At 54.9% G+C, this 22,684-nt stretch overlaps 1 protein-coding gene across 3 annotated transcripts in view; it reads right to left on the bottom strand.

The window, feature by feature from the left end:
* The window catches only part of ASTN1 (astrotactin 1), a 145,368-nt gene that overhangs the window by 43,157 nt on the left and 79,527 nt on the right, over positions 1–22,684 (bottom strand). For all 3 annotated transcript variants that reach the window (XM_075936893.2, XM_075936892.2, XM_075936891.2), the window contains exons 6-8: positions 20,975–21,124; positions 20,443–20,610; positions 15,703–15,787 (exon numbers count right to left, since the gene is read on the bottom strand). In XM_075936893.2, the coding sequence (XP_075793008.2) occupies positions 15,703–15,787; positions 20,443–20,610; positions 20,975–21,124 (403 nt within the window). The remainder of the gene's footprint in view (positions 1–15,702; positions 15,788–20,442; positions 20,611–20,974; positions 21,125–22,684) is intronic.

Genomic DNA, 22,684 nt, shown 5'->3' with positions numbered 1-22,684 from the left:
AGAGGAGAGGGAAAAGGAGGAGTGAGGAGAGCGGGGAGGACCACGCACGCACCTTGTTAAGCCTGGGAATGGAGCACCGGAGGGCAGGGAGCGAGGGCACAGGCCTGAGGGCGAGGGAGTTGAAAGGACGGGCTGATTCGGGCTAGGGCTCGCTCGTGTGCTGCCGGAGCACGGGGAATGTCTGCGGCTTCCCTCCAGCCTTGGGAGAGAGCCGGGACTCCCTGCCTCCCCCACCCCCACTTGGCTCAGGTCTGCACTCCCTTGCGAGCAGCAGTCACGTCACCCCGGGGAATTCTTAACCCGGGGGGGGCGGTATCTCCCACAGGCAATGCTCCCGCAGCTCAGGGTGCCCCTGGTAGGACACAGAAGGCAAACAGCTTTGCAAGCGAATTGCTTCCCCTAGGGAATTGCTGAGCCAGTCTCTCACGCTCACACCCCCGCCGGCGGCTCTGGACCTGGGTCTAGCTGTGGTCCTGGCTGCTGGTGCCAGCCTGCGATGAATGAAGCCTGCACCACCAGCTCTGCCGAGGGAGGCTGGGCACTGCAGCTAAGAGACAGAGAACAGGAAGGCTGGCATTCTTCAGGGACTGGACGTCTCCCACTGAGGAAGGAAGAACGTGGCTCCTCTCGGAGGCCGGGCAGGGCTCAGCAACTCGGAGACGCCAGCCTCGTCTGCTCCTCAGCCAGTACCGTGTCTTCTTCCTGCCAGCCCCGCCCGGCCCGGGTGCAGATGTTCTCCGCTACGCCTCCCGGCCAGGCACCAAAAGCACAAGCTGTGCTCATCTGCTGTACTCAGCTCACACACCGATAGGGCCACCTCCCCAGGCTTGGCTGCTGACATCTGCAGCACCCGTCTGTCGTGCCCACGCACCAGAGTCTGCCTGGCCCACCTGCCTGGCTTCGCGCTGGCATAAAACTCTCCTGGTCCCGGGGAAGTTACGCTCCAGGAATTCTGCTTCTTCTCGCCCTCTCTCCCCCCGTCCGGCATGGCCACGACAGTTACTGCGAGCTCTGTGACTCGGCGTGAGAACTCTCAAATCCAATCTAGTATACGAGCACCGATCCTCCCATTTCCTTTCCAGGGCGAAGTACCCGAGGGGAACATCCAAGCAGCATCCCTGAGCAGAGAGAGGACAGCGGCAGGACAGGAGAGGACGCTGCCAAACAGAATTACCAGGCTGTCACTTTTCCTTCTCGTGCGTCCCTCTTCTCCTGGGCTGCCCAACAACCGCAATTACAGATGGCGGATGTCACAAGCAGTAAGTCAGGCTCATTTTACCAGGGTGCCCCCACCAGCCAACGCATGCCAGCGGCCAAGGACAGAGCCAACCGGTAGCATCACATGCCAACGCAAGGTGATGACCAGCCAGTCTCTTGCAGAAAGAGGCATTTCTGGTCTCCGAGCCCAGGAAGCCGTCTTGCCACCAATGGGACACCCGTCGGTAATTCCAGGTGGAACCAAGCAAAAGTCTTCACTCCACTGTGGGTTTGGGGGTGACCTGGTGCCCCCGTTAGTTACAGCCCCCCAATGCACTCTTGGCTTTTCCAGTGGGGAGAGGGAGAAAGTGACAGAGTTTGCTGAGAGCCAGAGAAACAGCCTCACCACTCGACCGAGGCAAAGCAATAAGTCTCTTAATGCAAAACTCCAGATTCATTCGCTGGGACAAGCTCAAGGAGAGGTGATGGACTGGCCTGCCTTTAAAAAGACAAACACAGCCCTAGATTAGGAGAGAAAAACCAAGGAATCTAGGTTCCCCTACATTAGGGGAGAGGAGAGTTATTCCCTGTCCCCATCCCACAAGAATGCAAGTGCTCCCGGAGCGCTGGCCTCAAAGGCGCCTGCGTAAGAATAGGCTGATGGGTCGGAGCAGAGGAAAACCTTTCCATCAGTAGGTTAGTCCACGGACTAACAAACCGTCAGAACAGCAAGATTCCACCTGCCAGAGACCAGAGTCACTTGCAAAACCCTCTGCACTCTGCCCTGGTGGAGTGCGTCCACATTTAGTGAAGTGACACTGGTCCACGTTAACGCAGACACACCCAGAGCCACGGCACGAAGATGACTTTCCTTGCGAGGTGCAGGCCTCGTCAAAACAGCGCTCCCCCAACGAAAGCGTTAACACGCAGCGGAAGAGCCGACATGCAGCTCATTAAAAATGCACATCAAGGCATAAAGACAGATGGCAAGAATAAACAAACAGCAGAAACCAGATTTGTTTGAAAGGGCGGAAAGGCTGAGGTGTGCTTGGGTTGAGGAACACTGTGCAAAAGCAGATGATCAAATGATTGTACAGCCTACAGTATCTGCTCTACGTGATGAAACAGATGATCATGTGAAAGCGAGCGGGCTGCTTTAACAGGATAGAATACTTCACACTGATATGGATCTCTGGCACCAAAAATACATGTTGCCCGTAATAGCCCATTGCTACTAAGCAGCTATGTTCAAAACTGACCTTCATGAGATGGTAAAAGTTAGATGTTACTACAGGCACCAACTGACTGAGTCAATGGAATGGTTGTCGTAATAAAACAGAAATCACACCAGTTAGACTTATCGATCCAAAGGATTTGAATAGGACCTAAGCGCAGAGCGCTGCTCTCCAAGAATGACTGGGGAGGTCAAATCTAGTCTTCAAAATGCAAGAGTATTTTCCATTTGGGATGTACAGAAAAGTCCAAAATTCAGTATTTTTAACATCCCTCTTGGCAGATATGTACCCAAGGCCACAATCTGCGAGGATCCGTATGGAGTGGAAGCAATTGCTGATGACCGGCTGATTGGAGGCGAAAATGAGCAGAGCTTAATCTGAAAACACAGATCGGGTTGAATGAGCTTCGTACGGTAGGCCAAAGAATCAGCGAAAAAGGAGATCAGATGAACCCAAGAAAACTGGTTCTTCCAGAGAGATTTCATCAGCATGTGAACACCCTTAGCAAATTCAACCCAAAATTGCCACATGTAGTTGTTTGTGAGACGAGCACTTACTGGCAATATGGACGCCGACAGACAGAACCGAACCTGGGACCTTTGGAGCTTAGTGCAGGAGTCTCCACCACTTGAGCTAAAAGGCTCTTAGCTAAGGCTGTAAACTCGTTCTCTCTTTCTATAAGTGCAGGGGGCAGTGAACCACACCCAGTAGGACAAAATAATCTCTACCACAAACACCTCTGGATTAAGTACCATACAAATCCAGAACAAAAAGCAGGTCCTTGACTCCAAAAAGCTGTCACCCGAGCAATGCTGCTTGAAGACAGCAGAGTGGCAGTGAAAAGCATGCTTTGCAAGACAAGCACTTCAGGGGAATTGCTCTTTAAATGGAAGCTCCTGCAGGTCAGGTTAACAAAACCCAGAGATCTCAGTCAGCACAAACTTACATGTTGGGAGCGGTCTTCAGTAGAACGCCGTGACGTAGTGGGGGTACCGGGCTGGTTTCTATGCTGCTGGCTCTGGGGTAACCCCCACTGGCTGCCGTGGGTACCACGACCCAGCAAAACAGGATGAGTCACTATGCAAAGGGACCTCTCAACCGGTATGGCCAGACACTCCCCATGGAGAGGAACAAAGGAAGGTGGAATGCTGCCCTGGCTGGGGGGCAGGGCTGGGTTAGTGTGGGTTAGTTGCTGTCTGGGAGCATGGAGGAGACAGCCTAGGGAGTGGGGCTGGAGTTTAGGGGCCCAGTCTCCCCCATCTCAAGTGGGCCTGAGGCATCCTAGCCCAGCTCTGTGACCAGATTACATCTGTGCTGTGCTGTGCTGTATCCTGGAGAGGCAATAAACTTCCTCTATTCCACAGGCTGGTGCAGTCTGTTTGTGCCATTTCGGGGTGCAGGAGACGGGGGACCCCCAACGCGCCGTCACAAACGCGTCTCCAAAACCCAACACAGCAGGAAGAAGAGTTTGAATTAAATACCATGCAGCTATCAATTTCCTTGACAAGTTCAAGGAAGAAACACAACATGACCCCAGTCTTACCGCAGCTTGGGAGAGTCATTCTAGATGGACGGTTGATGGAAAAAGCCCAGATATTCTTGGAACTGAGAGAGGCGGGGCGGGATTTTCAAATCCACCTCTCAGATTCAAGGGTACAAGTTCCATTGAAAGCCAAAGGGAAATACTGGGATTGTGCACAAAGGGTACTACAGCGCCAGAATGCCACATGATGTTGGCAATGCAAAGCATAACCAACTGTGCTGCTCTGGGTTGTGAGAGGTAGAAGAATCGACTCCGACAGGCCAGACATGAATGCTGCCTTGGAAGGTATCCAAGGGTGAAGTCCGCAAGAAATGCAAGAAGCAAAATGCAAACAAACCACTGAAGCCATAGGGGACTCCCGACAGCCATGGACATAGGGATGGTGTGGAGCCATGCGAGTGCAACAGGAAAAAGAATCCCTCTCGCTCACAGACTAGTTGGTTTTTTTTTTAACAGAGCTGTCGTATAACACATCAGGTAGGCCTAGAACACTTAAGTGCAGTTTGCATGCCATGAGATTCCAGATGGGTTTGCAACAGGTAACAAACCACTCAGCAATTCTCTTCGACGTGTCGGTTCCAGCACACCCCTTTCAAGGCCTTCACCAGCACGGGAGCAGCAGACGGAGCAAACAGCAAAACGCTTGGTAAATAAAAGCCCTGGCAATTCTAGGAAGCCACCGTTAGCGTTGTTGCTAATAAATTTTTAGGAGGATTCCTCACCCGTTCACAGAGTTGCAGAGAGAAGGCTCGTCTTAAGCGTTCCAGGCAGATGGAGCCGACTCTCGGGAACAACTTTTGGTCCCTGTTCAGAAGGCTGATTCTGAGCACGTTTCAGTTCAATGCCTCAGAGACAACAGCTTAGTTGGGAGGATGAAATTTGCCCGCTGGCTCTCAGCAGAATTCTCTCCTCTCCATGCACAGAGCTTCGGGATCTCTGCAGCAACAGATTTTTCCTTTCTGCCCTTCTATTCCTTCCGTTTCCCCCATCACCCAGATTTTTAGCCCCACATTTCTTTGTCTTTCTTTCCTCTGATGTGCAGAAGATGCTAGGGCAAAAAGAGGTTAGCAGAAAGACAGAAGGCGAGTTGGAAATAAGAGGCGTGAAGGCTGCAATCCTACTTCCAGGCCAGAGGCAAAAGAGAACAAATGGTTTTGTATCCACACACACGCATGCCGACTGACTGATCATTTGCCTCTTTGCTTCTGGTAAGTAGAACCATGAAATGGTCGGCCCATTTCCTGTTGCGGGACTGGGTGAGAAGGTTGGAGGGCCACAGACTTTTTGCCAACCTGGTACAAAACCTTGCTGAGTCCGAGAGAGGGCACTGGCCGTGTGGGCGTGGAGGACATCTTCCACCAGTGCCTTGGTATTCCTCAATGGCTCGCATGCGGCAGCTGGGCCTCCCAGAGAGCTCAAGAGTTTTGACCAATGGGTTAGGGATGAAATTGTATGAATGGGTCCTTGCCAGTAGATTGTCTCCGTGGTATGAGCAGATAGGAAGCTGCCCCCTCAAGTAATCACAGTGGCTCACAGGGAAAGCTGGCCAACCACGTGCCCCATTTGCAACACCCGCATCTCTGCGCAGTCTGCAGCAGGGTCACATACCCAGCAAAGAACAAGCTCCCCCTTGGGAGGGTCCGGAGCAAATCCCTTCCCATTCTCCATATCGAACACCCTCTCTGCATTTAGCCACACTCCCTTCCCCGCTCCGCGTTCAGTGTAATTGCTAAATTGGTTTGCAAATGAAAGAATCAGAAAGAGAGTTTGGAACCGGCTCTGACAGCTCTCGCTGGGCCCCAGTTCAAAGGAATCTCTGCTCAGGGCCAGGGCAGAGAACAGCAGACTTTAATACGCTCGCTCTGCAATCCTCTGGCGCGTAACGGCCCAGCAGGGGTTGCTGGGAAACGGAGTCTTTGATGATCGTCCTTCCCGCTGTGAAGACTAATGACTTTAAAGAGGGCACCCTGCCAAGAATGGGGCTTCCATGGAAAATCTTCCAGCAGTGTAATTAGACAAGAGAAGCAAAGTTTTGCTAACTAACCAAAAAAAAAAAAAAAAAAAAAAAAAAATCGCTCTCCCCTAACAAAACCTCAGCTACCCTTCTAGGGCAAACAATTATTAAAAAGCCACTGCAGCAGACCTGCCAAGGAGACTAAAACAGCCCTGAGCTTTGTGCTCTGCATTTCCAACAGCGGAGCGCAACATCCCAGTGCAATGTCCTTGCGGACAGGAGACTGGGCGTCTCCTGCCAGGCTCTGCCACTACCCTGCTGTGTGCCCTTGGGCAAGTCATTTCACCTCTTTGTGCTTCCTTTTCCCCTCCCACCCTTTATCCACATGGTCTATTTTGGAAGGCCTGCTAGGCAGGGACAGTCTTTAATTACGTGCCTGCATTGTGTCTAGCACAACCGGGCTACCGGAATGCCAGCGATTAGTAACGTCACGACAAAGGGTCAGTCCCTCCTTTTTAAACTGCCCCGTGCTTAAAATGATGGATGTTAAATTCAGGGCCAATTAAAGGAGATCCCAAAGTCTGCCTGGGAATTCACCGTTGCTGCCAGAAGTTGGCCTTAGACACAAACACCGGCAACATATTGCCAAGTGCAGGCACAATGTTAGGACCAATTACGATGTCTGCGGGCATTGCATGCACACACTCAGCTAAAGGCAACCCGCGTTCAGGCCCGTTACTGCTTCTCCAGCCCTTGGCGGACGTAGGGGAGAACTGATCACTGGCATCTTCGCAGCAACTTGGGTTTTTTCATAGGTGAAGATTTGCCACGTCCCCCTTCAGCCATTTCTTCTCAATACTCAGCATATCCGGTTCCTTCCGCACCCCCTCACAGGGCAGGTTTTCCACACCACTGGGCGGAGGGCAGCGTTATGGAACCGACACCCCGACACGTACGGCCCCAAAAGCAAACAGTTCAGGGTGCTCAGGCTTAGGGTCGGGCTGAGAAGCACTGGGGTCTCCTAGCTCTGGCCAGATCACAGTCGGCTACCTCCCAGTTCCCATACAGGGCGTAGTACCAGTTCCTCCAGGTCTTAAGGGAACGAGGACGCTGGCAGGGTTTCCACCGGCTCGGGGGTGGGGATCGTCAGCAGTCTTGGTGGTCCTGGCCAGCCTCCCACCTCCAGAGCTCAGGAAAGGCGTCTGGCTCCTTCAGCAGCTGGGGCTCAACTGAGTTCTTAGCGCCAGCCTTTATACTTCCAGCCCTGCCCTTCTACTTCCTGGGGGCGGAGCTAGGCTGCTCTGGCCCTGCCCACCAGCATGTCTTGGGGAGCTCTTGCCCCTACTGGGACAGAGGGAGGCCACTACAGGAAGGGACCCACGAATGCTGGGAAGAGGAGTGACTCCCGCAGCTGTTGCCTCACCCAAAGGGACGCAGGAGGTTCACACCACGTTCTCCTCTCTCACACCCTCTCCGTGGAGGCCCACTGTCACAGCCAGCAGGGGTCTGAACCAGGAGGGCCCTGTGGAACTGGCCGATAGCAACGGGACGAGTGTTGTGAGGAGAGCCCGGCCCACACACAGCGCACTCAGTCCTGCTGCCAGGCCAGGGAGGGAGAAGAGCAGAGAACAACACTGAAAACTGAGCGTCGCTCACAGGAAGACGCGTCTCCTCGGCACGCGAGTACCTGGCACAGGGAGCTGGATCAGGCACCTCGGAACAGGGACAACTTGCGTCAAGCCAAACAGGAGCTGGGCCAAACGTTGGACATGGAACACTGTCACCCGCCAGAGACGGTTCAAGTCAGGCGTCTTCCTTCCCGAAACGAGCCAGTAACATTCAGCCCACCCTCAAGTCATTCACTTTGCCTCGGGCTCTTTCGAACCGAATCCGAGCCCGTTTGCTTCAGTTCGGACTCCGCCATATTCAAATCGCCCGGTTCTAGATTGGCCTGGGTTCTCTGAGGAGAACTCGGGGGGGTTTCTGCCTGGCTCTGAGCTCGTGGACCCATTCAACCAGCCCCAACAGCACCCGCCAGAATAAAAAGCAGCAACGTGGCGGCGGCGGGAAGGGAAATCCCAGCCAAACCGTTCCCGGAGGAGGGCGTGTGAAGGTAACGGCGTCTCTCCAGGACGCCACTGCGGGAGGATAATCACATTTGCCAGCAAAACGCCAATGACAAGGTGTGAGCGTGCAGAGCGCGACGTGCAGGAGGGGGGAAGGGGAAGGGAGGACAGACGGGCCAGCGTCTCTGCAGATCCTCAGGACGTAGTCAGGGCTCCGCGGGGGGTGGACAAGTCGGCACAGTGAGGTGGAAGGAGCCAAGAGGAACGCACGGGGAAACCTCGCTGGCTGGTAGCCGCAGGCGGAGCCTCTTGTCACCGCCACACTGCTAGTCTGAATCCCGCCCAGCTCAGGAACCGTTCAAAGTCATGGCCCTCAAAGGGCTGCTTGGCGGCCCACGAGGGATCGGTTTGGTGGCCCACGCCCTGTTCCCCAGTCTGAGCATCACAAACGTCACGGCTGCAATGGACGGTGTCGGGCCTCCTCGCCAGCAGCCCCACAAAGCAGGGAGTCCCCAGCGGGCGCTGGAGAGCAGAGCACTGTGGGAGGCAGCAGTGGGATCCAGTGCCAGGTCTGTCGTTACAGGAAGGCTGTAAGGTGGGGGTCTCAAACTCACTTTACCTTAGGGCCAACGCCAGGCCTCCAGTCCTCCTACTGGGCCGGGGGCACCTCTCGTTCAGGGCTCGGGGGGGAATTCTGCGCGGTTTTCCAGATGTTGGCTCTGAGCCAGTGGCCTGGCAGAGGCGTGTGCACAGTCACCCCATCCGCGGGGCAGTTCGGCTTGGCCACCCTGGTCACTGCGCCTTGGGGGGCCCCCCAGCGACCACCCCAACCGGCCGATGGACGGGATGATCCCTCATATGGGGATGGTAAGCCCGGGGGGGGGGGCAGGGCTGGCTGGAGCCAGCAGCACAAGTCAGCCCCGCCCCCCATGACGGTGGAAACCACGGGAAAGCAGAACTACCTGCTCCGTTGCCATCTCCCAAGCCAGCCCACGCTGGGGTGGGGCGCGCCAACTTTCTGCTGCCACGGGGATGTGGAGAGACTGGGCTGGGAGACGGCGGCAGAGCAGAGGCTGCTGCATCACTCTGCTTCCCTGCAGCTCCCGCCGCCAGCACGGTGAGCGAGGGGGGCCCTAGTCTTGAAATGCATGAGTGGGCCAATATGGGAAATATGGCCTAGAAACTGTTAAACACGGGCCAGGAAGGGACCTCAAGAGGTCACCTAGCCCAGTCCCCCGCCCTCATTCTAAGCATTCTCTAGACCGGGGTTCCCAACCTTTTTCGGTCCCCGTGCCCCCTTGGCTTTCAGTAACCCTTCCCGTACCCCCTATTCAATATGAAAGGAAATACATTCTAGACTCTAGAATCCACAACTTTTTTCACTAACACTACTACTTTTGGAATATTTCAATTAGGATAATCTAGTTCTTTACCAAATATTCCCTGTACCCCTTGACAAGCTTCTCGTACCCCCCGGGGTACGCGTACCCCAGAGGTTGGGAACCCCTGCTCTAGACCATCCGTAACAACTTTTTCTTTAACTTGCTCTTAAAATTCTCCCACGATGGAGATTCCACGACCTCCATATATAATTCATTCCGGTGCTTAACCACCCTGACAGTTGGGAAGTTTTTCCTAATGTCCAACCTGCAATTTAAGACCATTGCTTCTCGACTTGTCCTCAGAGATTAAGGAGAAGAATTTTTCATCCCCCTCCATGTAACAGCATCTTATGTACTTGAAAACTGTTATGTCCCCTCTCGGCCTTCCCTTTTCCAGACTAAATAAGCCCATCTTTTCTATCTTCCCTCAATCCGTTTCTAGATCTTTAATCTTTTTGTTGCTCTTTTCTGGATGTTCTCCCATTTGTTCACATCATTTCTGAAATGTAATGCCCAGAATAAGATGCAGTATTTCAGTTGTGACCTAATCAGTGTAGTAGAGTAAAAAAGAAGAATTTATTGTGTCTTGCTTATAACACTCTGCTGATACAGCCCAGAGGCACATTTCTTTCCTATCTTATATGTATGAAATTGATTGTACGAAGTGGAGTACTTTGCATTTGTCCATATTGATTTTCATTCTACTTACTTCAGTTTGTCCAGATCATTTTGAATTTTTAATCCCATCTTCCAAAAGCACTTGCAACCCTCCCAGCTTGGCAGCATCCACAAACTTTATAAGCATGTCTCTGTGTCATTATTTAAACCATGGGTGAAGATTCTGAACAGAACAGGACCCCAGAACTGATCCCTGTGGGATACTTCTTGTTATACCCTTCCAATTTGACTATGAACCACTGATAGCTACTCCCTTGGAATGGCTTTCCAGCCAGTTATGTACCCACTTGATAGCAGCTTCGTGTAGGCTGTATTTCTCTAGTTTATTTATGAGAAGGTCGTGCAAGACAGTATCAAAAGCCTTACTAACATCAAGGCATGCCACATCTACCACTTCCCCCCATCCAGAAGGTTATTTAGCTTGTCAAAGAAAGATATTGGGTTGCTTTGACATGACTTGCTCTTGACAAATTCGTGATCACTTTATTCTCTTCTTGGTGTTTGCAAATAGATTGCTTAATTGCTCCACTATCTTTCTGGGTATTTAAGTTAAACTCCGTGGGTTGTCCTTATTCCCCCCCATTAGAGATGGGCACTGTATTTGCCCTTTTCCAGTCCTCTGGAATCTCTCCCAGTTGCCATGATTTGTCAAAGATAATCGCTAATGGCTCAGATATCGCCTCAGACTGCTCCTTAAGTATTCTAGGACAGATTTCATCAGGCCCTGATGACTTAATCTATCTCCATACAGACGCCATCAAGAATTCTGGGCCCTACACAAAGCCATGCAGTTATCTCCCCATGCTGGGGCATTTCAGAATAGCTCGTGCATAGGAAGGCATCTGCTTCTGAAGGTTTATGCCTAGATTTATGCAAATACATGGAAAGCTGCAATTCTTTAAGGCCAAAAGGATGTGGGCAGGTCTGGAAGAGGGAGAGATTTGCAGGCGGCAATGGCAAAACGCTAACACAGACAGACATGACCCTGGAGATAGCTACATGGCACCACAGGCAAACGAAAAAAGCCAATACCAACCCTGCTGGCAATGGGGGAATGCTGATCGCACAGAGCTACCCACTCCTTTCTGGCTGGTGGGGAATCCGGAGCGGAAGGCCCGGGCACTTGGTGTCAGTGGGTTAAGCAAGACCAGTACTACAGAGGGAGAGAAAGTGACCCAGCTGGGAGTCCCCTATTCATCTCCCCTAAGGCAAAATCCATCACCCAGCTGACCGCCCCAGGGCGGGGAAGGACACACACATTTAGCTAGTCAGGAACGGAACTTCTCCGGAATAGATTTCTTCACTTGCCCCCTATGCTCAGCCCTATCACCACGAGGCCACCAAGCCACACAATGGCAAGCCCTCTGGCCACAGCTCACAAGGGTTTGTGGTGAGCTTTACAGAATGGTGGCTCTTTCGTCTCTTCCATCTCAGATCCCAAGGCCAGAAAGGACCATTGTGATCATCTGACCTGGCCTCCTGTGTGACACAAGACAGTGAACTTCCTCTGAATAATTCCTAGAACTGATCTTTTAGCAAAACACTCGATCTGGATTGATCAATTGCCAGCAACAGCGGACCCATCAGGACCCTTGGTAAGTTGTTCCAATGTTTAACAATGGTGACTGTTAAAAATGCATGCCTTCGCTCCAGTCTGAATTTGTCTAGCTTCAACTTCCACCCATTGCATCATGTTAGACTTTTCTCTGAACCCTCTCTCATTTCTCAATGTCCTTCTTGAACTGTGGATACCAGGGCTGGACACAAGATTCCAGCAGCATCGCACCCGTACCAAACCTATCTATATCTATTTATCTATCTATCTAGACAGATATAGACATATTAGCAGGGCTCGACAAATCAGTGCATCTACTCGCCAGTGGTGAGTAGATTTCAGCCGGTCACCCCGTTTACCGGCGGTGCGCGCTTGCGCAATGCGGGGCTAGTGAGTAGATTTCGCTGCGGTTTGTCAAGCCCTGTATATTAGAGTGTGTCTGTCTGTAAGTCCATCTGTCTGCGAGTCTGTTCAAGAACTCCTCCCAAACGGTAAGAGCAAGGGCCACCGCATTTGATATTCAGCTCCCTCTTCTCCTAACTTAAGTAAGGTCAAGGTTTGGTTGTGCCAGGAATATGGGAAGTCCCTGGAATAGGACTGTTTTCCATAACATGGAAAGGGAGGGGGCTGAAAAGAGGGAAGCAATACTCACTGTGGCCACTGGGGGCAGCTAAGACAAGGAAGAGCTATCCTGCAGAGTGACAACCGGGGGCAGCCGTACCACCAAAGGAGTGACCACCTGGGGCTGGAGCTCAGTATCTTGCCTGCCACCCCCACCCCAACCCTTTCCCAACCCCAGCCCTTGGTCTGCCAGAGGGGGAGCTAGGGGGAGAGAGAAGACTCCTGCCAGCTGGGGGACCTGAGGGGAGACAGAAAGCTGCAACTGGACGGGATCCCCACCCTGAGCCCCTCCTCACCCCCCAACCCTCAACTCTCATACCCCCCACATCCCCAGTCCCATGTCCAGAGCAATTCCTCAAACCCCCTCCCTGACTCCTGGACCCTCTACGCCCCCAGCCTCCTGCCTGTCCCCCACATACACAAAGCCTGACTCCTGCACCCCCACACCACTACCCCCCTGCCCTGAAGGACCCAGGCAACACTGGGTACGTCTTCCAGTCTCTCTGCTCCTACTCTAGATTCCCTGTTCATGCATCCCAGGACCGTGGTAGCCCAGGGCTTTGCACTGGGAACTCGTGTTCAGCTGACTGTCCACCATGCCAGGTTTTCAGAGTCACCGCTTCCCAGGACAGAGTCTCCAGCCCTGGTAAGCATGGCCTGCGTTCATTTGCCTTAGCCGATTTAAAATGCATACTGCTCCTCAAGCCTGACGTTTTATTTTAACGAAAAGAAAAGAACCAAGGCTTACAGGGCCAGAGCGTGGAGTCGTGTTACTGATAACACACCAGATGAGGATCAGGAGCTTAGACCCCGAATCGTATTTCCTCCCCCCCCCCCCCAATCAGCCACCAATCCTGGGGAGGGAAGGGCAGGGGAGAGTTCCATCAAACACTGAGGCCGTGTCCAGACTCAGGGGTTTTTTCGGGAAAAGTAGCCTTTTCCCGAAAAAACTTCCCCTGCGTCCAGACTCAAGCCGCGTTCTTTCGAAATTATTTCGAAAGAACGCGGCTTTTCTTTCGATGGCGGTAAACCTCGTTTCACGAGGAAGAATGCCTTCCTTCGAAAGTTCCTCTTTCGAAAGAAGGCGTTCTTCAATGTAAAGAGGCCGTCTTCGAAAGAGAGCATCCAGACTCGCTGGGTGCTCTCTTTCGAAAAAGCGGATTTCTCTTTCGAAAGATCCGCCTGCAGTCTAGACGCGATCTTTTGAATGAGCCTCTTTCGAAAGAAGCCTGCAGTCTAGACATAGCCTGAGAGAAAAACCAACATGGAAAATTCGGCCTTCTCACTGAAACCAGATTTTTCTTGTTTTGGTTGAAACGCAAAACAAGTTTCAGCATTCAGCATCCGAAGACCGGCAGCAAATTGCGTCTGTCTCATGCCTTCCCCCTGACACAGCCATCGGGGGGCCTAATTCGACCAATTTTCAGCACATTTAGGCAGCGCTACTTAGACACTGGCAATTCTGCTGTCCAGCACTGCTCTGAGACGCCCACCTCAGCAACTCTGAAAATGGGGCTCCCGCCGCTCCGATGTAATGTAATGTCGGCATCTCGCTTCCGGCGCTGCCGTGACACTGGCTCTGTGCGGATCTGCATCGCCAGTTATTTTCCCTCGGATTCATTAGCTTGCATTTTCCCGCACTGTATCTCATTATGCTATTTCCTAGCCGGGATCCTAATCTCTCTAGGTCTCTCTCTCTCTCTGCGTTCTCTCTTCCCCCTGCTGTTCAAATAACACGTCGTGGTTTCACAGCATCTGCCAGGAGAAGAAATGCGCTTTTCATCCCCTCTTGCAGAGCGCCGCACAAGAGGGGGAAGAATGGTCCTGTAGCCATGGCAGCAGAGAGATGCTGGAGTGGTAACCAGGGACTAGAACAGTGACTAACCCATGGCCACCCAGGACCGTGCTGCTACCCCAGTGCCACTCAGCATGGCTGCCTACAACTTTGCAGGAGCGGACACACAACTCAGACCCTCCAGAAGCCTGGAGGAGAATCAACCCAGTCGGTGGCCCTCGATCGTCCCCCTCCGTCGCCAGCCACTAGAGGGCAATGGAGTCGCACGCACTGGCCAGTAAAGCCACGAACAGACTCCTCCACCGTTAATTCATCTACAGGCCAAATCCCAGAGGAAGGAACTGGGATTGCTCACAGCTCTCTGGGTTTGGCCCTCGGCTAGCGTTGTCCGCTGCTCCCATTTATCAGAGAGCAGGGCTTCCCCAGAGCACCGCAATGCTTACCGGCCTACCAGGGCAACCGGGCTAGACCACCCCGCACGCTGGGTCACAGGATCAGATGTGTAGTTGATTATTACAGTTAATTGAAAACATGAATTAAAGTCAAGACTGCAACAAGCCACCGGACCCCACTCCCAAAGTCGGCGCGCTGCTGTTCCCCTTCCCCCCTCTCTGATGGGAGTTCAGGTCCCATGGTGGCACTTATGCCCCTCCGTCTTCCCTTTCACAGCCGGAGGCACCACCACCGCCACAGAAATACGGCCCCGAATCTCAACTCTTTCTCTAGGGCTTGCGTTCGCAAGAGCAACGTGCCGCACACACCGGAGCGCCGAGCGATAGAATGTGGTCGGTGGGTAATGGGGTTTAGAAAGGAAACGGCCAGTTCTCCCGAGTGTAGCTGGCCCCCGACGATGGTCGTTTCAGTGGCCGTATTGTTCCCTGCTGACCGTGTCTGCAAAAATTCCCAAATGGGTGCTTCTCGCACAACCCTCAACTGCCTCCCACCCCTTCCCGGCTGCCAGCTGTGCCCTCGCCAGCTGGCAACGGCCAGCGCAGCTACACGTCAGCAGCACAAAGCTCCCTGGCATGTTGAAAATTAACAGGTGGCGTGAAACACTTCAGGCCAGATCGTCGGCTCATCCAAACCGGCGCCTCCCGAGGATCTAGCCCAGTGAATGCAAAACAAAAGGGGGCCGCAGAAGGCATTCGGTGCCGACTGGGTTATTCAGCTTCATACTGAATTAAAGACAATCCCCCGTCTCCCTTTTTTAACGTAGTGCAGTGCTTCTCCTCTGCTGCCCATCAGAACCCCCCGGACTCTGCAGCAGAGCTTAGATCCAGCATGCTGCAGACGGCACAGACTTGCTCTTCCCCAAACCAGCCTCCACCCTTCTTCCAAGAAGATTCCGGGCAAGGGACACTGCAGCAAATGCTTTGCTGAACCCCCGATGCTCTGCAGGACGGTCCCCCGGCCCGCTTGACTCTCGCCGAAAAACCCACTGGCAGGTTTGTCCCTTCTAAAGCCCCTCCTGCCCGTTTCTCATGGCTGTTCCCCTGCAAATTCACTTTCCGCCTCTAGTGGCCAGATCCCGTTCAGCAGCGAATGAGTCTCTATGCTCCCAAGCCGTCTGGTCTTTTCGGGCAAGTGGCAGAGTCCTCCCTCCTCTCCTCCCCCACCCCACGGGTTGTCCCAGCAGGGAGTGGTCGGAAGTCAGGCGAGTGTGGTCATCGACTTACCCCTGGTTCGTGCCCCACTCGTTCCGGATACAGAGGTGCTTGTGTACGGGGTCCTTCATGTATCCCTCATAGCAAAGACACTCACCTAGGCACGGAGGGAGGGAAAAGAAGGGAGAATGAACCAATCGTACTGGCCACGGCTGGAGACCGGCTACTAGACTAGAAGGCCCGATGGGCCGATCCAGACCAGGAGGAACCCACCTCATGAGAGTCTGAGGGTTATGGCGTTGAAATCCCACCCCTGGGTACCAGAGGCTGAAGTGCAGAGATTGTGCGACTGCATCAGCTCCATCCCTCCCTCCCCTGCCATCTACAGGGGGTGCCGTGGCAACCGTAAGGTAAGCCCTCCCGCCAAAACACCGTCTCCTCTTCTCCTCCACGCAGGCCTCGCTACAACTGCCAGCAGCAGCCGCCCAGCCCTGCTCGAAAGGCCTGGAGCTGGTGGCTGTCACGGCTAGCGACAGCATCCAACACACACACACACACACACACACACACACACCTTCCCTCTCTGGGGCCTTCCCACAGCCATAGTGAGGGACCAGCCCTTGCACTTCCTTGAGCATCGTGAATACAATTCTCACCCTGTACAACATGGGCCAGGCAAGGGGAGACACACACACACACACCCCCTCCTGCACTGTGCAGCCACGCAAGGGTAGGCCAAATCGGGCTCTTGGTTAGTTAATATTTATGAAGTGCTTTAGGTCCCAGTCCAGCACAGCTCTTCAACACACGCTTAACTTTAAGGGCTTCACTGGGAATATTTAAGTGCTGAAAGCGAAGGACGTGTTTAAATACTTTGCCAGGGTCTTAAGGAAGAAAACCCTGGGTAGGATGATTATGTGTAACAAACTCCGTGCACTGTCATGCAATAACGTAAAGACGGAGAATTTCAGCACCCATGTGAGTCAGGAAAATTCCAAAATAATGTTCCCAGAGCTCAATGATCACGGTCAAATTCCAACAGCGTATGTACCAGCGTGGCGAGATTACTTTTCAGGCTGGTACATTTCTCTCTTCCGCGATCTCTCCCGTGTGGCCATGTTACAATAGTGGGGGAGAAACTGACCAATACTTTCAAACGTAAACATCTAGAGTCGGACACCTACACCCGTACTCGGACACCCAAACAAGCAGGCTGAGCTAGTTACACCCAGCAAAGGCTTACGCCGCAGGCCCGTAGAGCTTGGAGGGGTGGTTGGGCTCCATGCTGGTCAACTGCAAGGGGGGATTTCATCCCTTGACATGGCAGAGAAGGTTTCTCTCAGGCTGTGGCAAACACTCGGCTTGGATCCTCTCACTCCATTTGCAGCTCGCGGCTCTCAACAAGCCAGCTGCTGTGCTCACAGACAGCCCGGTGCAGCGTCGCTGGAGTACGTGGGACTGCACGGGGGCAGGGCAGCACACGGGCCAACGGCCTCGTGGGGACAGGGCAATCGACTGCAGCCTCCTGCTCGCACAGGGCCGCACGCCTAACACACAGATGAAAGGCTCCTGAATGTTTTAAGACGCGACCCCCAGGGAACCGATGCCTCCCTACGCCGGGGCTGCATCTGCTGCGACAGATGGCGGCAAAGGGATGGAACGCCAATTCTGGAGTGAGCATGGGCTCCCAGCAAGGGGATGAGTGGGTATTACAGAAGGAGACACAGACTATGCACAGGTACAGGCTGGGCAGGGGGAGGGACCGACCCAGCTTCTGCAGTGCGGGGGGGAGGAGGGCAGCCGATGGCCCAAGGGATGTGCCCGATGGCCCGGAGAGGCAGAAGCACGCGGCTGAGCCACTGAACGAGAACGCAGGGGACTGGCTCTGCGCCGAACTGTGAAATGGGGAGATCTAATTAAACTGTCCGCCCACGGGGGCCAGGCCTGGCTGCCACGATGCGTATGTACAGCGTCTGGCACCGCGGGTCGGCTACTCCCGCTCAAGCGGCCCTGGAAGAGGTGCTGGCTCGCCGATCGGAACGGGGAGGCACGTGGGCTGTGGCTAGCCCAGGTGATTGGAGAGAAACGCTGCAGGGGGCCGGCCGGACACTGGGAAACGGAGACTTGCATCTCCGCACCGCCGAGTCCAACCCACGCCTTGCCGGCAGGCCCCTGGAAGCTGCTGGCTCTTCAGCTGCCCACGTGAAACAAGCTGGAGGTTGCAATCCAGTCCCTCGCACGCCAGCGCTCGGCCCTTGTTAGCAGAGCAGAGGGAACAGGGCTGCCGCCCGCCCTGGTCAGGAGCAAGTCACGGAGCCGGTGAGCTGTTGCTGCCCCTGCCCATCTGTTCCACGGCTACACAGAGGGCATCGGGCTGCAGTTCGGCAGCTCACACCAGCCCTGCAGCGACCTGACCTGCAGGGGCCGGACGGAGCTACGCTGGGACATGCCCGGGGCAGGACAGCTGCTCGGCATCCTAGGTACAACGGGCCTCTTGCTTTTAGAGCAACACGACCCTCGACTCAAACGACTGATCTTCTGAGGATCTGGCCCGGGGCAACATTCCTGCCAAAACACGCAGGTCAGGGCCCGGCGAGAGGCAGCTCCCTTCTCGGCACAGATCCAATCTAGCCACTCCCGGACTCTCCCCCACCCCTCTGTGTCAATCAGCAACTCTTCCGGAGAGGCAGCGATATGCCACAGTCACACCCCCACGGGGCGAGGGACGAAGCCAGCGCCGGGGCCCTGCTCCTCTCTGGAGCCAAGCTAAACTTCACCGCAGCAGCTGCTCCAGCGCAGTGTCCATTCATCTCAACACTGGCAATCGCCGATGCCCTGGGATGCCGTGAGCAGCGGCAGCCCCGCATCCCGCAAGGGCCTGGTGCCTGCTGGCGGCCCGCAGATGACGCGTGCTGGCTACTTCCTCCTGTGCTCGCGGGTGGCACCACGGTAACTCCGCCGCGCTCCCGCCACGGCCACGCCCAAGTTGTTTGGACGCCCTGAGAGCCGAGCTGTGGGTGGCTGAATTCCAGCGGCGCGAGCCAGGGGACAGAGCAGGATCAAGGGCTAGCGACAGCCCTTAAACGACAGTCGCCCTTCGAGCCTCCGCTCACCCTGCGGATCAGCGCCACGGGCCTTGTATTTCTCCGGGGAGACCCAAAGCACCACACGGGGCTGAAGCCAGACCACTGCCATTGAAGGGCATGAAAACCGCATCTGGGGCACACGCGGCTTCCTCCCGGCTCTGTGCCACCTCAGCCCCTCCTTCCCAAGCGCTATGGGGAAGGAACCCTTGTGTCACGTTACTGAATTTGAGGGAAGCAGCCGGATCCCTGCTGCACCCATAGGTGGGGGTGTCGGCCCCAAAAATGGTATAAAGGGGGGGCCATGTGAGGTGTTGAATAGAAGCTCACTGTCTGCTAATCCTATGTACGCCAGTCATGTGATTGTATAATGTCAGTGTGTGAAGTTATAAGCATGTACTTTGTGTGAATACTGAATATTTCTCTGCATGTGGTTGAGCATTGGGCAGAGCCCGGCCTATGGACATGCTAATTAGCGAGGCCCTGTGGGACAATGGCACTCAATGGGCCAAGGACACACCTCAAGAATGAGGGCTGACACCTAAGGGCTACCAGCAGGGAACACAGGGACAGGCCGCTGGCCAGGTGACCTGCTGCCGCCAAGAAGAGACCAGGAAGGACGTATAAAGATGCCATGTGGTCGACTCCATCTTGGGACTGAGCTCAGCACTTCATCCCAGAGGCAGCCGTGCAGGGATCGAAGAGCCAGGAAGAACTGTGGACCCATCCTGACCTAGGATGCGCAACAAGGACTTCTAAGCCAGCAGCTGTAACATCTCTGCTAGAGCCTGCATCGAGAACTGGGAGATTCGATGCATGTAACGTACTATCCTTTAACAACCTCATTCTCATGCTTTTCTTTCTTGTAGTAATAAACCTTTAGATGGCAGATTCTAAAGGATTGGCCCAGCGTGATTTATGGGTAAGATCCGGAGGGTAAACTGACCAGGGATCTGTGGCTGGTTTCTTGGAACTGGACAGAACTTGTTCGGGATAGGTGAGTTTGGGTTCTAAGACCCCCCCCCCCCCACCTGTGTATGAGGCCTGGGGCCATCTGGGGCACGGATATTGCTGGGGCGTCGGAGGGTTTTGCTGGTGAGGCTTCAGGCAGGCAGCTGAAGCGCTCTGTGGGACTGGTTTGTGGCCTAGTTGGGAAGGTCTCCAGTCTGGGGCTGTAAGGAGCCCCGAATTTGAGCAATTCACCCTGAGCGGACGCCCTCAGCTGTGCCCAGACCTGGCCCGGTTCCCAGGGGCGGCCCTAGACTAGCTGCCAGCAACTGGTGCCCTAGGCAAACAATGCAATCGGTGCCCCCACCTCCAAACCCCTCAATGCCCCATTGAACTTGGTGCCCTAGGCGACCGCCTAGTTCACTTATATGGACAGGCCGCCCCTGCTGGTCCGTCCCACCTTGCAGAAAATAATCAATGAATGGGGTGGGGGGGAAATCAGATCTAATTTAAATATGCAAATCACCAAACCCTTTTCTGACCTGGGCCAACAAACCCAGCAAAGTCATTGCGCCTGTGCCACTGTTATCCGCACGAACCAGCTCCCTGGACCACCTAGGCACAGGACACTCACCACACCGGCCTGTAAACGGCTGAGCCGCCGCGGTGCAGCCAAGCTGCAAACAGGCTGGTTGACCCCGGGGCCCATCCAAACCTGGAGAGCAGGGGCCCATCTGTGGGTGAGGGACGCTCCCCTGGCCTGCGCGCCGAGCCTGCCTACCGGTTTCCGGGTCACACTGGTGTTCACACGGGTCCAGCAGCCGTCGGGCGCAGAGGTCCAGGGCCCAGGGCCCGCTGGAGTTCTGCTGGGAGAACAGGACGACCTGGGCGGGGTTTAGCCAGTCGCTGGCGTCCAGCTGGCTGCCCTCCAGCAGGATAAAGCGGCTCCCTGCAAGAGAAACGCAGGTTGGGAAGGTGGCACACGGATCCCCCGCAAACCAGTTTCAGCACCGAGCTCCCCACAAGTGGCTTACAGACCCCCCCCCCCGTGTCAATTATAATAGGAAGATCCCTTCCCCATACACAGAGCCCTGGGGACAGCGCCCCAACACCGGGTACTGGCCCTGCCCCCTGGGGTGACCCATGGGCTCGGACGGGGTTCCCCCAGGGCAGGCACTCCCTGGCTGTCAGTTTCATGTGTCCTGACGTAGCAGCCTTCGGGCGCGGGGCTCTGCAGCGCCACAGCTGGCTGGATTTCCCCTGGGCACTGCGCTCGGGGAGGAGCCGCGCTCGGGGAGACGAGCCGCGCTCACCGTCGGCAATGAGGTGCTCGGGGACATGCAGGGTGATCTTGACGATGAGCGGGCAGCTGATGTGGGACGAGCAGACCAGGCTGAGCACGCAGCTGGTGACGCTGATCAGGGTCAGGGTGGTCTTGTTGACGGGACTTCTCGGCGAGCCCACTGAAAGGGCAGAGAACAGAGACGGACACCAGAGACATCAGAGTCACGGCAGAATCCGGCCACCTCTAGGAGCCCCCCAGCTGCCCCTCTCCCATCTGCTGATCATGCAGAGCAGAGAATACCCTGAACGGGTTCCTCTTCCCCGGGAAACTCTCACCTCTCTACCCGGCCCACCAGATCAAAGGGATCTCAGTCCAGGGAGTCTGCATCAGTCTCCCTCTCCTTCGGGGTGGCTTCAGGCTCTGGGGGAGGGCAGCTTTGGGGGTATCAGAGTGGCTATGGCCTGGATCTACTCCCACAAGCGGCCACGTCCTTTGTTATTAGCAGACCCACGTTCCCACGGGGGACCGACGGCGCTCGTTTCGCTGGGGGTTGGAAAGCTGGTTGATCTGTCCCTGTCTCAAGCACACGCGCAGGAGCAGCAGCCTCTGTCCGTCCCTGCAGCGTCTGACCTACTCGCTCTCCGACAGCTGGCACAACGCCCTGGCAGGGGAAGTGGCAAGAAGGCTTGGGCAATCAAACCTGAAGCTATATGAGCCGGAGGTGGCACCAGCTTCAGAATCTTTCAGAGCTGTGCGCGCGGTCCCAAGGGCTGCCGGCACGCCCGGCCCAAAAGATGCTGTTTTGCTAAGAGTCACAAGACCCATATTGCTGGAGGAACCAGCTGGCTTGGATTCCCAGCACAGAACTCCATCTTAGCCCCCTCCAGCGCCTCTCGCCCCAACATACTGCACAAACAACCCCACCATTCTCTCATCTGCTCCCCGGAGCAGTATAGTAGAGAGGAGGGACAGCCAACACGCTGCCCTACAGTGAGGGGCAGGAGAGATTTTGGGAAACCACCAAGGTTCCCTATAAGCTGCATGCCCATGCAGACCTTTTCTGAGCCCCACCCAGAGGTTCAGAGCTCCCCGTGCAGGCAGGGAGCTCAGCTGATCGGCTGGGGAAGGAGGAGCCCACTCGCTCCCTCATGGTGAAGGAGCAGGAGCAGCAGCAGCTGCCTGCTGTATTGGCTCCAGTCTCTACTCTGGTCCTGCTCCCTCCCCTCCCTACACCACTGGGGTGAGCACGTTCTCCAATGGGGAGGCAGGAAGTACTTGGGGATCATGTAACCCGGATCCTGCTGAAGCTGCCGGCCGAAGGGGAAGAGGGATCTGTGCTTCGCTGCCTGCCACCAGCTACGTGGAAAAAGCTGGGTAAGCTACAGATGCTGCCAGAGAGGATCTCTGCCTCTTTCCCAAATCCTTCCCTACCCTGTGAACTGCTAACAGAGCAGCCTTCCCCCTTCCTGCTTCTCCCCTAGTCCTCCCATTGGGGGACTGGCTGGGCTGGGGTCCTGTGTGTTACACTCCCCTGCTGGGTGTGTGTGTCTGGCACATTTTCATTATTACATTTCAAACAACATTTACAGAAGAGCTAATGGCTTACGGTAAGAAAGAAAAAGTTTCTTTTAACAGAATTTTTTGGAGTGTTGCCTATATCTAAAGCTCTGATCTTTATGATTTTTTTAAAATCTAGTGTCACTAATTAATACATGGCTAATTGTATTGCATTAAGGCC

Source organism: Pelodiscus sinensis, chromosome 9 (genome assembly GCF_052426305.1).
Source record: "Pelodiscus sinensis isolate ZL-2025 chromosome 9, ASM5242630v1, whole genome shotgun sequence".
Lineage (NCBI taxonomy): Eukaryota > Metazoa > Chordata > Testudines > Trionychidae > Pelodiscus > Pelodiscus sinensis.
This window is presented reverse-complemented; position numbering and strand designations above follow the sequence as displayed.